A 15,986-nucleotide genomic window follows, 5' to 3' on the forward strand; every position below is an offset into this window, starting at 1 on the left:
GCTCTAGAGAGAGGGAGAGCATGTGGGAAAGTGGGAGCAATGGTCCCACCCCCCCCCCCCCCCGCATTGGCTGCTTCTCCTGCGCCTCCCTACTTGCCCAGGCCTGGGGAAACTGCTTATACCAAAGACAAAGTCACACAGGGGCTGAGCAAGGGCGGAAGGCAAGCCAGGCTTTGAGGGAGAGGCATCCAGGGACCCCTTCCCAAGATCTGCTTTCCTTTAAACAGAGACAGGCAGGTTTGAACCAGCAACTTCTGCATTCAGCTCTGGACTCCTGAGTTCAGCAAGCACGGATACCCCAAAATTCCCCAAGCATTTATGGAGCCAGCGTGTAGGAAACCCAGAGATGTAGAGCTGGAGGGGTTCCTCAAGGGTCATCTAGTCTAGCCCCATGCACAGGATGATCTGAGCCATCTCAGGGAACAGTGCATCTGATCCCTGGCTGTCATTTCACTCTTTTTTTAAAATTCCAGTCCCAAGGCAGTGTGTAAGATCCCAGTGACTGCCATTTCCCTCTAAAAGCTGTCATTCCAATTTGAGATCTGTTTATCTCGTACCAGGGAATGTTATTTCACTCTGGAAACTATCATTCCAATCCCCAGGACAGGATTCTCAAAATTGAAATTTGAACCACCAGCATTGAGATTTCATGTATCATCAGAAGTAAATAAAAAAGGAATCTAAATCCCAGATGAGCTATTAGGAGAGATTCCAAGTTATTCATAATGGGAAGTGGCTTTTACATAAACCACACCTGCTTCTCTTTGGCTAAGCCATTTGCAATTTCATCATAAATTTTAGAAGAAGAGTTAGCTTGTGGGTGTGCTTTTTTGAGTGGACTATTAAACATATTAGTCTTGTTGTACATGCCAACCCACCTCCAAAGATCCCCCTCCTCAAATTGAATTATATACCAGAACATTTCTCAAAAATTCTTCGTTTTTGTGGCAATCTTATTTTGAAGTGATGTTTAGACATTACCATAGCAACCAGAGTCGGAGAGCGTTAGGTCACTCCCCCCCCCCCGGGCCTCAGTAAAATTGTCAAGCATTGACCGGTCCTCTGTGATAAAAAGGTTGGGGACCACTGCTGTAAATGTATATCTAGGGTTAATCCTTTATAGATCTTTATATTTAATCCTTTATAGATCATGTTGCTGTGACAGTTAAACTAGAACATTGTTTTATATGCAAAAGGTCCTAGGTTGAATCTCTGGCTTCAGTTAATGAGTAAAGTGGGTGAAAGTCCTTTGTGACTATGGAGATCCATGGCCAATCAGAGTAGACAACTAACCTTGATAGACCAGTGGACTAACTCATTATTGTGTGTTTTCAAAAAAATGAAAATAGACATATCAGCAGTATGTGTGAGCAACAGAGATACAAATGATTGTCTTTCCATTCATTAAGGCCTTGAAAAGCTTAGTAATACTGTCAATTTAGTGCATGGACAATATAATGGCATTATTTAGTAGTGATGATTTAATGTTATTTTCCATCTCTGTTTCTCTAGACCTCCACAAAATTGATATGGCAAATCATGGGAGCTTCAGGGGGCACAGGAGACAGCCAACAAGAGGGGAAATTGAGGAACACTGCCCAATTTCTCCTCCTTCAAACAGTTTCCGCTAGTGGATTTGGGGATTGGGAGTGATCTTGCTTAGTTTCCTTTCTCTCTGCAGTCCCTGGCATCCCACTCCATTTCATCCATGATGCTCCCACTGTCTCCCCAGCATCAGCTTTTCAGAAGCCTTGGGGCTCCTGAGCGAAGCAAAAGAGATCTGCTTTATACTCGCATTTTATAGGATTTTATTAGCAAAGTAATGTCTTGTATAATAACATGGACAAACGTAATTGAGCCTTCCTTCCTCCTTCCCCTCCCCCTCGAATGGTAGGGTGGGGTGGGTTTTTACTTTTTGCCATGTTTTTATATCGTGTTATGATTGTGATTGGAATTTTTTGTGTCCTTTTTAACTAGGGTTTTAATTGTTTTTATGGACACGAACCAACTTCAGGAGTGGCAGGGAATAATAATAATAATAATAATAATAATAATGATGATGATGGGTGATGATTATGATAGTGATGATGATGATGATGATGATGATGATGATGATGATGATGATGATAGAGACTGATACATCATACAACTCAACACTAAAACCTAGCATAATGTAATGAAATTGTATCTGAACCATGTCAGCCATTCCAAGCACACATTTCCTAAATGGCACTTCATTAATTACTGTTCTATTCATGTATTAAATTAGGGTGAAAAAGTGGAGGGACTTCAAGCTCAAGCCCTGTATCCTTGGAGAGCTAAGAAGGACAACCATCTTAATTTTAACAAGAATGATGTAATCACGGTATTGGAGCAGCAAGATATGTGGTGGTTTGGAGAGGTTCAAGGTCAAAAGGGATGGTTTCCTAAATCATATGTGAAGCTTATTTCAGGTCCTATAAGGAAATCAACAAGGTATTTTCCTTACTTGTCTTAGTTAGACACTGTAGTAGCTTTAAACTTAAACAGTTCCAGAAGGTTCTGCCAGGCCTTTAGTTGAGGCCAGAGACGCTGGTCTCTGCCTGAGAACCCATCCACCAGTATAACCATCTCCAAACTGACCAACCTCAGAAAGGTCGTTAAGAGGCCATTTTGAAGTGTGTTACAGTTTTTAGTTAGATTTGTATGATTTTTTTAAAGTCAGCTCTCACCAGCTCTGAACTTATTAGGGAAGGGCGGGATACAAATAAATAATAATTATTTTTGGTTTTTAATTATATATTTTTAATTATATATTTTAATTATATATTAGATATATACACACACACACGTATATGTATATGTATATGCATGTATTATGTATAGTCAGTATACTAATTTGCTTTAGATGACCAGTTTTCTTTCTGTCCCGAAATAGCAATTATCAGTGCAGTAGCAAACCTAGCATGCAGTCTTGAAAAGGGCTTGTGTAAAATTGTAATTTTATAGACTATTTATTAAAATATTAATTTTTTAAAAAAGTATACAATGTAGAAGTAGTACTGAGTTTTATTTTACTTTTCTTTGGTAACTATCAAATATACATTTTTTTACATGGATTAGTTTGCTTATTTCAGGTTATCATGTTCTATAACAATGTTAATTTACCTGTATACACTTGTTTTCCTTTAAGCATGGATTCAGGATCTTCAGATAGTCCTGCCAACTTAAAGAGAGTATCACCAGTTACAAAATCTGCTGTATCTGGAGAAGGTAAGAATATGACTGTGCCAGCTCTGATAATACAATAAAAATGTATTCTTAAATTGCCCAATAAGAAAACTGTTTGATACTGATGGTAATGTTAACCTTTTATTTATTTTTGTAGAGCTATAAAAAGGTACAGTTTTATGCTTTATGTTTTAATTTATCACAGCTAATTATGAGCCCTGTCATTTTAAAGCAGCTTAAACTTGCATTTACAATATAATTTAGAAATATTTTGTCAGTGATACTGGTTGATTGTAGTTGAGCCTCATTTTTGTATGACCAACCTAGTGCTCAGTGCAGAGGTAATGGTTAGTCGTGGTTTTCAAACACACTTTGCATCCTAGTCTATGGCTGATATTTAACAATTCAGATGTAATCATTTTCATTATTAAAGAGTGTAAAGTTGTATTAAATGTTGTCAGCCCTGGTGCCAAGCCTTGTGGAAAACCTTTTTTACAATTTTTAATTTTAGATGTAGCAAAAATAAAATGTCACAGAAGACTCATTACAAAAGCCGGTGTGCAGAACGGAGGGTTGCATAGAATTTTATATGTCTGATTCATAGGGCTGGTTCAGAGGCTTGGACCAGTGCAGTAATGCCACTTCTTTCATTCCATCTCCAGGATCTCTTTGGTCCTCCCCCAAAATCTCCAGGCCAGCCCTGATCTCATACCTCTGACATGGCAGGGTCATCAGGTCAGGACTCATCCTTCAAGCTTATATTAAACAGCATATTTCTAAACAAGCCTCTGCTTCTGGCACCAGTTTATATTGAGCATTAGAAATAAGATCTTTTATTCTAATCAAAGCATAATTCTGTAGCATATCTGAGAACGCCGTGGCCAGGATTCCCACTAAGACATCATGGAAACCTCACTTCTGGCTGGTACTCTAAGAACTTGGCTGGCTCCCAGTTGAATTCTAGAGGTTTTGGTAATCACTTACGCAGGCCATACGCAGTCTGGGCCTAGTGTATCTGAGAGACCACCTACCTGTATCTGAGAGACCTACCTGAATCTGAGAGACCACCTTACCTGCCTATACCCTCAAAAGAGCTTTATGCTCCGCCACCTCCAACTGGATGCAGATCCCTGGCTCTAAAGAAGCATGTCAGACCTCAACAAGGGCCAGGTCCTTTTCAGTCCTGGCCCCCAACCTTGTGGAACGAGCTCCCTGAAGAGATCAGGGCCCTGCCTGAACTTCCACAATTCCACAGGGCCTGCAAAAGGAACTCTTCCAGCAGGCATTTGCTTGAGGTTGACTGACTCAAAACATCTGTTATGTTCTATTTAAATGTTCTATAATGTTTTATGTAAACCGCCCAGAGCCATATGGAAGAGCATAAAAATATAAATAAATAAATAAATAAATAAATTCCATTGTAGGTAAAAAAAAGGTTATATAGCAAGCAGCATTTCTTAATACAGAGAAGAGAGAGAGATCATATCTTGCACTCCAATATAGAATTAAAGCCAATTTCCATTAACTGTATGATCAATAAGAAGGTTGTAATTATTCCCTTTATAACCAATCAATCACATATTGGCTGTCTATAGTGGGAAGATTATTTATAGGTGATATTTTTAAAAAAATCAAAACTCTAAAATGAAATATATATGGTAAAAATGGATTTGACGAATGAGAAGTCCACGCTGAGAGACTTCATTCCAGCCCTCATTTACTGTGATTAGAGCTTTGAATTCCTGGAGTTGCAAGCCTTTGTTTGGAAAGTTTGGAAGTTCCATATGCATGCTTTCCTTTATCCTTTGGAGATACTGGCTATATGGAAAGGAAGTGGAAGCTAGTGTACCCCAAAGAGCTTCTTGATTGGGTAAAATGCATAAATGGATAAAAGAAAATTAACAAGGTTTGTTTACCAGTAGAAGAATGTTTAGTTTGATCACATTTTTAAAATGGATTTGAAATTTAAATGTACTTGCATGAGTCTAAAATATCAAAGTCAATGCTATTTTGAGTGGTATTTTAAAATTCAAAAGCAAAACCAACCATTCATTGGTTGACTCCAAAGTACCATAACCAGAATACAACTTACTGGACAGATCTTTTCCACCTCCCACTGTCTTCTGTGTCCCTTCCTCCAATGCCACTAGAAAAATGGTTCCTAAAGTTTGTGGGACTCTCAAGAACGTCATAGGGTGAAAGCTGTAACATTCAAGTGAATTCCCAGGAAATCCAGGACTATTCCCTTGCACAAGTGGAAGTGGGTTTTCATGCACATTTGGATCTAACCTGTTATAAAAAGGGAGCAAAAAAACAAACAAGTGTGTCCTTAACTCTTAATACCTCAGGCAAAAATTTGCCTTGTCAGTTAAATTTGGCTCCATGATGATTAGCTAATACTTAGTGCTATTGCAAGCAGATTTACTCAGAATCCTACTCTTTCTAAGATAGACTTGTTAGTGGTTCAAGTGTGGCATGTGTAATGTATTAATTATTTTTTAGGAACTCAACTGTACAACTTATTTACAGAATAATAACCTATGTAAGGTTTGGAAATTTTCATAACTCAAGGGGGGGGGAATCTTACAAGCAATTAAGTCCTTGTTGACGAATATGCTCCAGTGCTTTCCACTAAAGAAGGCCCTGCTCCCTCTTAAGGTCAGTTTGAGAGAACAAAAATACTGTTCCTCACAAAACTGAAGAGTGAAAATGAGGTTATAGTGCATCATTTATTATATGTAAAATTGATGTACAGTGTAACTGATAATTCACAGCCATTTCTCACTTCTGTATCTTTTTACATTTTTAGAATATATTGCCATGTATACTTACGAAAGCTCAGAACAAGGAGACTTAACTTTTCAACAAGGGGATTTAATTCTAGTCACCAAGAAGGATGGAGATTGGTGGACAGGAACACTGGGTGAAAAATCAGGAGTATTTCCATCTAACTATGTCAGACTGAAAGATTCTGAGGTAAAGTCAGTGTGTGTGCATGTGCACACTAATGCACAATCTCTTTCTTCACATCTGTTGTTGTAGATAATCACAAGCTGACAAAATGAATAACTGGAATGGTTTGGGGAGAAATGTACACATGAACACACATGAAGCTGTCTTACACTGCCTTATATCAGGCCATCAGTCCAACAAGGTCAGTATTGTCTACTCAGACTGGCAGCAGCTCTCTACTGTCTCAGGTGGAAGTCTTTCACATCATCTACTACCATTTAAAGAGCTTCTTGTGGCGCAGAGTGGTAAGGCAGTCTGAAGCTCTGCCCATGAGGCTGGGAGTTCAATCCCAGCAGCCGGCTCAAGGTTGACTCAGCCTTCCATCCTTCCGAGGTCGGTAAAATGAGTACCCAGCTTGCTGGGGGGTAAACGGTAATGACTGGGGAAGGCACTGGCAAACCACCCCGTATTGAGTCTGCCATGAAAACGCTAGAGGGCGTTACCCCAAGGGTCAGACATGACCTGGTGCTTGCACGGGGGATACCTTTACCTTTACCTTACTACCATTTAAATGGAAATGCCAGGGATTGAACCTGGGACCTTCTGCATTCCAAGCAGACGCTCTTCCATTGAACCACAGTTCAATTGAATGGAAGAATGCCAAAACCAATGTGTGATTATGTATATTTGTTAAAACAGTAAATAGGGCTGTAGAGAAAGATGGGATTGTTATGAAGAGGAAGGCAGTGGCTTACTACCTCTGGTCCTCACTTGCTTTGAAAATACCATGGTCCTGGTGTTGCCATGAGTCAGCTGCAGCTTGATAGTGTACAACTAATACTTTTATTGTCTCCCTGTGGTAAATTGGGCAATCTTCATGTTGTGAGTAACAGATGTAACTTCTCTGCAATCACAACATATTGGGATTTGCTGTTGACATTTGCTTTCACCAAGAAAATAGTTACAAGAATTAACTACTTGTCTTAACAGCCAAAGAGGTGAGGAGCCAAGACAAATGGGCCATTGTAGATAGCAGTTGTACATTCATCTTGGCAGTTGTACAGTTCGTATATTACTTGGGAATTCTCAGCATGGAACATGCTTAGAGCTAGTGCATAACATAATACACACATCACACTGAAGTCATTAGAAGAAGAGTTGGTTCTTATATGTCGCTTTTCTCTATCTGAAGGAGTCTCAAAGCAGCTTACAATCACCTTCCCTTTCCTCTCCCCACAGCAGATACCCTGTGAGGTAGGTGAGGCTGAGAGAGCCCTGATATTACTGCTCGGTCAGAACAACTTTATCAGTGCTGTGGTGAGCCCAAGGTCACCCAGGTGGCTGCATGTGGGGGAGCAGGAAATCAAACCCGGCTTGCCAGATTAGAGGTCCGCACTCTTAATTCCTACACCAAGCTGGTTTAGCGCTTGCTTCTGGATTGCAATGCACATTTCCTGTATTGAATGTAAGTTGATATTGCGTGACTAGTGTTTAATCTTTTTGTTTTTGAGGAATTATGAGATGGCAACTGTCTAATATTAAATCTTCAACATTGTTAGCTGATTTGTTTCACTTTTAAAAGGCAGTCTTTCACTTGAATCTAAGAGTACCAGGTCTGGCTTCCTAATCAGATGAAATCTATTTACATGGTTATTTCAGCTTTCTAAAACATATCCTTCAACACTGAAATTATATGACTTTGTCAGTATGCTGTTACAAACAGGAAATAGATTAAATTGGTAAATCTAGTCTCCTTTAATAAATGAAATACATTACTCATTGTAGGTTGTACCCAGTGAATTGTGAGTAATAGGGATCATGGATCTTTCCCATATGCCTCGAAAAATGACAATAACACACAGTCAGTCAGTTCCCTTTATTGACATATTGGTCATAGTAACATAACAGTAGAAACAGTCATAACAGTAAAATCATAACAATAAGATTGGTCATAAGATTGAAACAGTTAAATCGGAGATTAAGATGACTGACTATTAAGCCTATTAGGAGTAATTAACAGAATCATCATTGAAACAGTTAAATCGGAGATTAAGATGACTGACTATCAAGCCTATTAGGAGTAATTAACAGAATCATCATTATAGCCAATTAACCAACTATTACAATTTGAAAGTAGCATAAAAATGGATTAATAATTCCAAGATATTTAATCTATTTAGCTTGTATGCGGAGCATATCATGAGAAAGGCGGGGTTAGAAGAGTCACAAATTGGGATCAAGATTGCAGGGAGAAATATCAACAACCTCAGATATGCAGATGATACCACTCTAATGGCAGAAAGCGAAGAGGAACTAAAGAGCTTTTTCATGCGGGTGAAGGAGGAGAGTGCAAAAGTTGGCTTGAAACTCAACGTCAAGAAAATGAAGATCATGGCATCCGGCCCTCTCAATCCTGGCAAATAGATGGGGAAGAAATGGAGGTAGTGACAGATTTTATTTTCCTGGGCTTCAAGATCACTGTAGATGGGGACTGCAGCAAAGAAATTAAAAGACGCTTGCTCCTAGGGACGAAAGCTATGGCAAATCTAGACAGCATCCTAAAAAGCAGAGACATCACCCTGCCAACAAAAGTGCGTTTAGTCAGGGCTATGGTCTTCCCAGTTGCAATGTATGGCTGTGAATGTTGGACCAGAAGGAAGACCAAGCATCAAAGAATTGAGGCTTTAGAACTCTGGTGCCAATCCCTTGGACTGCAAGGCGAACAAACAGGTCAGTCCTAGAGGAGATCAGCCCTGACTGCTCCTTAGAAGGCCAGATCCTGAAGATGAAACTCAAATACTTTGGCCACCTCATGAGAAGGAAGGACTCCCTGGAGAAGAGCCTAATACTGGGAGCGATTGAGGGCAAAAGAAGAAGGGGACGACAGAGAATGAAGTGGAGTCACTGAAGCAGTTGGTGCAAATTTAAATGGACTTTGAGGAATGGACAGGAAGGCCTGGACCATCATTGTCCATGGGGTCGAGATGGGTCAGACATGACTTTGCACCTAACAACAACATCCAAGACATGAGAATTAACAGATGACAAATAAGAATTAGAACTGATCATAATAACAGTAGCAAGGAATTTGGCAACCTGTTTGGTAATATCTGCATGAGTGTCATTCAAAAGGAGTTGGCACGCCAGATCTTTGTCCAGATAAGCCTCTTCCTGTAGGAAGGTTCAAAGAAATTTCCTATGGAGAGTACCAAAGAGAGAACATCCTAGGATTATATAGGGAATGGAGTCAGGCAAACCATCCCACATGAACTTATTCTTTAATAGAAAGGGATGCAGCTGTAGCTCCCAGATAAAACTTTAGATGGGAAGGCAAGCTAACATAAAAACCCTTTGTTGGAAAGCAAAATCTAAGGTACTGAAGTAATGGACCATTCTTCCGAACTGATTATGTACGCCGATTTTAAGAGTGGTCATTTACTGCTTTAAAGAGTTGCAGGAGATTGCTTGAAAAAAAATTGAAGAGATGAGTAGCCAGAACACAGCCTTGTTTGACTCCTTTGGTCATCAAGATTTTAGATGTGAGGTGGCCTTCACCTATGTATTTAACTTGGCATGTAATATCAGAATGAAGTTTTTTTAAGAGGAAAAGTAATATTACAGAACTAGTAATTAAGCCCGCTGTATGGCTAATACAGCGGGCGCTAGGTACTCACCTTCTTGCGGGTGCTCCGTGGCAGCGGGCTGTCGGCAGGGGCTCCCCCGGGCGGTAGTGTTTCAGTGTTGCATGCGGCGGCCTGACGTGGCGAGAGGCGCTTTGTGCCTCTCACCGCGTCAGGCCGCCGTGCAGGGAGTTCCTGGCAGCCGCACTCCGCGCGACTGCCGGGGGCTCCCTCGGGCGGTGTCTTGACGCGGCGAGAGGCGCTTTGCGCCTCTCGCTGCGTCAGGCCACGGGCAAAATAGCAACTGCGAGCCGCGCTGTGCGCGGCTCACAGTTGCTGGGGCTGGGAATCAGAGGGACCAATCAGCAGGCACTTTGTGCCTGCCGATTGGTCTCTCCGATTGTCTGTCCGGAGGAAGGGTCCAATCCGGACCCTTCCTCATCCTGGACACATCCCACCCCAGAAGACCTTTACTCGATTATTTAGTCCGTGGCGGCCACGGCGCCGTGGGCTTGTGTTAAGATATGTATCGTTAATGCTTTGATATACAGGCGCTGAAAACCAAGCTTCATCCTTGACCATAGCCCTATGTATTCCACAGTTCTGTGGGAACACATTTAAAAACAGCATTGGTATGCTTGCATGTATGCAGGCTGTGGCTGCTGAGATCTGAGATCATAAGTAAGAATAGGAAAATAAATGGTTGCGGTGGGGCTTTGGTGTTCTGCTAGTTCCTTCTTATTCTGACCAGAAAAACCAAGTTAAATTATGCTAAACAAGAGAAAAGGGCAAAATAAATTACACAAAATATTGCAAATTTACTTTCCATTTGCAGGATATGTGTAGGCTGTAGGAATCCGTTGTTTTGGTGCAGACTGTATTTTGTCTAAATACCCAATTTTTTAAGCACCAAGTTGTAATCTTACATGAAATCAGTTGACATGTTCTCCCAAATACAAAGTTCAATGCATCCGACAGTCTTCTGTAGCAAAACAGTTAGTGTTGGTATGTTGAGGTGAATTGTTGTCATGTTGCATGTTGCTTTGGAACCTTCTGTCGTATATCACTGGGGGAGGAAGGAGGTAATTTTCATTTTAAAGGCAAGTTTTAAAGCCTTTTGGGGGGAGGGGGGTCTGCAACTCATAGGTACAACATCTGCTCATTCCCCGGTATCTCTAATTAAAAGGGTCAGGGAGTAGATATTGTGAGAGACCTCAACCTGAGACCCTGGAGAGCTGCTGCCAGTAATAGAATACAGCACCAATTTTGTGTTGGCCCCTACACAATCTCTGCTGATGGAAGGGGTTCTTGTCAACTGTGTGGGACTTCCTCACTCTCACTGCAGCCCAAAATGCCAGGGAACTCCCAGAAACTATTGAGTCTGTGTGCCATGGGAATTGGTGACAATTGTGCCATCAGTTGTGGAATCTGTCAGTGGACCAATGGTCTGCCTCAGCCGGTACAAGGCAGCTTCCTGTGTATAGTTTTATAGATCCTGTCCTCAGTATATAACCACAGCTTCTTGAAAATATGAGTAATGTTTTTTCTTATAATTTAAAGGTGCCTGGAACTGCTGGGAAAACAGGAAGCCTAGGCAAGAAGCCTGGTGAGTTTTGCTCTGAAAGAAACTAAAATAATGCCTATAAAATATCAGTCTTGTTTCCATTCAGACTGTTTTCGTGGCTAGTCTGTCCCTATAGCTTTGAAATAGCCTACATTTTAATGTAAGAGACGAGGGTTTAGATAAGTGATCTTGGGCTATATCATTTCCAGTTTGAAACCTGAGTCATATTGTTTCTGGACGTATATTTTGAGCACTGGCTTTACATTTAACTCAGTGCTGAGATACAAGCTTCTGTTACAGCTCACCATTAGAAGACCAGCTAAGAGAAAGCATAAATTCAAACAGTGTGGCTGGATGTTTGGACCATGTTGTGCTTTTCCGTTGCAAAGTAAACCTTTAATTGAATGACAGTGTGATAGCTGTCTTTAGAACTGTTGGAAGGAAAACACTCCAATTGTAGAATAATTCTTTTTCTACATAACAATGAAATTACTAGCTGATTGAAATATACTTCCGTTTTAATTCTTCCCTTGAAAAATCATGGTTTTCATATATGGTCCATTTTTATTACAGTCATTCATTTTTATCAACATTTTCTTTAGATTTGAAATTAATTTTTAATATTTTTATACTTCGGCACTCAACCCATACCAGTCTGGCTTCTGTCCTGGCCACGGGGTGGAGACGGTGTTGGTCACCCTGACGGATGATCTCCAAAGCCAGCTGGGGCAGTTAAGGCATCCTGGTGATCTATCAGCCGCGTTTGATGTGGTTGACCATGAGTTGTTGGCCCACCGCCTCGCTGGGACAGGGATACAGGGGATACGGAGGACAGACTTTCAGTGGCTGCTCTCTTGCAGAACCAGACACAGGGTGGCAGTGGGGGATGAGTTATCACATCCCCTTAGACTCTTTTGTGGGGTCCCACAAGGAGCAGTACTTTCCCCTACCCTTTTTAACATCTTTATGCACCCAGTGGCTCAGCTGGTCCAGAGTTTGAGGCTAGGGTGTCATCAATATGCAGATGACATCCAGCTCTATCTCGTCATGGACAGCCACCCAGGCTCACCCCCAGAACCATTTTCCAGATGATTGGAAACATTTTCCAGACGTTTGGCTCGAGTAGAATTGCCTGAAACTCAACCCCTCCAATACGGAGGTCCTATGGCTAGGAAGGAAGAGGGAGGATCAGGAAGTGTGTTTACCCACTCTGGCTGGGACCAAGTTAATATCGCAGCCCTGACCAGAAATATGAGGTGTGTGTGTGTGTGTGTGTATTTATTTATTTGTTTGTTTGTTTATTTATTTATTTATTTATTTATTTATTTATTTATTTATTTATTTATTTATTTATTCATTCCTGCGGAGCAGAATAAATAAAAGAGTAGTAAGCCCTAGGGGGGAGGAGAAAGGGTGGGCTCTGTCCGGGATAAAAACTCAGAGGGCCCAATCAGGAGCCGTGAAGCTCTGATTGGCCCCTCCGAGTGTCACTCCAGGTCTAAGCAGCCAATGAGGAGCCACACAAAGCGCGGCTCCCCATTGGTTGCTTGGCCCAGCCTCGCCTTGCCCGCCCGGGGACTCACCACATAGGAGGAGAAGCAGACTTCCCCGACGGTGAGTACTCCCAGTGGCTTCCCCTCGCCCTCGCGAAAGGAGCAGGGACGCTGCGTCACAGATGCCCTGTCCCTGCTCCTTTCCCGCCTGGGGACCCTTCCCAATGGCCATTCCCCACCACCGCTTCCCCGCACCCACACACACACACAGCCTCACCAGCCAACCCCCCCTGGCCGCCTCGACCACTGCCGCTTCCCACCAAACACAGACACACAGGCACACACACACACACAAAACCCCCTGGCCGCCCCTCTCACTCCGCAGCCGCTTCCCCGCCCCCACAGACACGCACACACACACACACACAGCCACCCACCCACCGCGCTCTGCCACCCCTTCCCCCATCCCACATCCATGCACACACTCCTTTCTACCCCCTCTTCCCTCGCCACCTCCGCATTCGCCCCCCCCCCACAATTCCCCCCCAACCTTCACACCTCCCCTGGCCCCTCCCCTTTCACCTACCTCTCTGCCTGCCTTCCTTTCTTCCTTCTTACTTCCTGACTTCCTCTCCCCCACCCCACACATCCAAGCACACACTCCTCTCTACCTCTTCTTCCCTCCCCATCTTCCCCTCCTGATTCGCCCTCCCCCACGATTCCACCCCTTCACCCCCTGTCCCCTTCCCTTTCACCTACCTCTCTGCCTGCCTTCCTTTCTTCCTTCTTACTTCCTGACTTCCTCTATTTCTCCATCTCCTTCCAGTCTCTCTGTCTTTCCCTCTCACTTGCTTCCTGTCTCTCTCCTTTACTTTCTTTCTTTCTCCCTTCTACTCATCCCTTCAACCACCCCTTGCCCTTTTTTGTCCCTCCCCTTCCTCCTTTCCTCTTCTTCCTTCCTTCCCCACAGTCTGTTCTCCCCCTCTGCTAGGGCCCGCTGTATTTCTTCGACAGCAGGCTTATTTTCTAGTATGTATGTATATGTATATATATATATATGTGTGTGTGTGTGTGTGTATGTGTGTGTGTGTATATACACACACACACAGAGCTGTCTCTAGTGGTTTTTCTCTAAATGTTTTCTACACAATATACACTATAATGAAAATATATGTATTTGAACATGTATGCTTAAATTAACCCAATACTGATATAACTGGTATGGTAAAGATGTTAAATTAGGTGATACTCCTTTTTCAGATTAATGATAAATCAAAATATTTCTTTTCATTAACAGAAATTGCTCAGGTTATTGCCTCATATACTGCAACTGGTCCTGAGCAGCTTACCCTTGCCCCTGGTCAGCTGATACTTATCAGAAAGAAAAATCCTGGTGGATGGTGGGAAGGAGAGCTTCAAGTTAGTCTATTATTTGTTCTCACTTGTTGTTTATGATTGGAATACAATACAAAGCTAATAATTTTAATAAACATCAGAAGTAAGGGGCGTATACCTTGATTGGAGATGTAAAATTTCTAGGAATTTTAAAGCTGAGGAGCAAGAAAAATCAATTTGTTTCAGAGGGATATATTTTTGTGCTTGAGGAAAATTGAAATATGCTCAACACTTTTAAAAATCAAAGCTGAATACAGTTCACTATTTTAAAAACACAGAAGGCATCATTTTGTAATTCAATTACTATATAATTTGTACTTATTTAAATTTAATCAAATAAATAAAATAGTTGTGCTTATACTGCTGAGAGTGTAGGTACACTGAAAACTGCTGCGTTCTGTGCTACCTTAGCACATGTATTCTTAGTATTTCTGTCCCAGAGGTAGGAAAAAACTTGAAAATACAAATTTATAGTGAAAAAAAAGAATTGGATAATTTTGACAGAAAATATGTCATATAATCGCAGTAAGTATAATTTTCGGCTCTTCAGTGTTATATTATCATGCTCTAGCATGTTATAGATAACTAACATTTAAGCAATAAACATAGTATTGAGAATAAGCACAAAAATTATTTTCACATGCAGTGTATTTTATGTACAATACAATAAACATTTTGATAGAGAAAAAACTTCATCTTAAGAAACATTTCTCTTTTTAAAAGAGACAATATTTCATAGAAATTTTGCTGCAAAAATTAGGGCATGAGTCCAGGGGGTGTGGTTTTTCTGTCGTTTTCTGGGTCTTCACATATCTACCTTTAGATGGGTCTCTAAGCCTGACATATTTTCTTCACGTCAGCATTTTCTTATGCTAATATTTCAAGCACTTCATTAAGAAACAATGTATTCTAAGCTTTACATCAGTGGTCCCCAACCTGCGGGCCGCGGCCCGGCGCCGGGCCGCAAAGGCCATGGCGCCAGGCCGCGGCTCCCTCTCCCCGCCCCCCCCCCACTGCAGTAAAAAACTTCCCAGGCCGCAAGCTTGCGGCCCGGGAAGCTTCTTACTGCGGGGAGGGCGGGGAGAGGGAATCAGGGCCGGTCCGCGCCCGTGCAGGCCGCGCCCGCGCGGCCCGCGGGTGTGGCCCGATCCGCGGGCGTGTCTCGCGGGCGCGTCTCGATCCGCGGGCATGGCCCGCGGGCGTGGCCCGATGCGTGGGCGTGGCCCGCGCAGGCGCGGTCCGATGCCCTGCCGGTCCCCAGCCTAATAAAGGTTGGGGACCACTGCTTTACATTGTTAATCTGTTTGGGTAATATCTTGTACTACAGCATATGGTACAAGATAAGGAAAGTTGGAGAGAGGGTTCCTGCCACTGTGCTGTTAGAGTATTTAAAAAATTCTACATGCATATCCCTTATGTTATACTTGCATTTAATCATACTTTGCATGAGTTCATTTTACAGCACTACAGTGCCAAGGGAGCAAGGGAGAGTTTAAATGGAGCGGGGGCCCACGTGCATTAGAGCTGATTATGACAGTCCAGCAGTAATGCGCGCTCAGAACCCAGTCCATTTTCCCATAGAGCCATTTGTATGCCCCCTCCCATCCTTCCACCATGTGTTCAGAAGCCTCCTAGTGGGTAGGGATCATTCTGGAGGCTTTTGAACATTCAACATGTCATCAGAGATATGCACACTCAGTTGTATAGATTCTTATGGAGTCTCTGGACTCTCCAATAGCCAAGAATAATTCA

General features: G+C 42.2%; 1 protein-coding gene across 5 annotated transcripts in view; it reads left to right on the plus strand.

The window, feature by feature from the left end:
- Nucleotides 1–15,986, plus strand: part of ITSN1 (intersectin 1) — a 120,908-nt gene that overhangs the window by 70,903 nt on the left and 34,019 nt on the right. For all 5 annotated transcript variants that reach the window (XM_077342609.1, XM_077342608.1, XM_077342612.1 and 2 more), the window contains 5 exons: nucleotides 2,270–2,475; nucleotides 3,173–3,252; nucleotides 6,020–6,186; nucleotides 11,343–11,388; nucleotides 14,137–14,258. In XM_077342609.1, coding sequence (XP_077198724.1) covers nucleotides 2,270–2,475; nucleotides 3,173–3,252; nucleotides 6,020–6,186; nucleotides 11,343–11,388; nucleotides 14,137–14,258 — 621 coding nt within the window. The remainder of the gene's footprint in view (nucleotides 1–2,269; nucleotides 2,476–3,172; nucleotides 3,253–6,019; nucleotides 6,187–11,342; nucleotides 11,389–14,136; nucleotides 14,259–15,986) is intronic.

Source organism: Paroedura picta, chromosome 6, assembly GCF_049243985.1.
Source record: "Paroedura picta isolate Pp20150507F chromosome 6, Ppicta_v3.0, whole genome shotgun sequence".
Lineage (NCBI taxonomy): Eukaryota > Metazoa > Chordata > Lepidosauria > Squamata > Gekkonidae > Paroedura > Paroedura picta.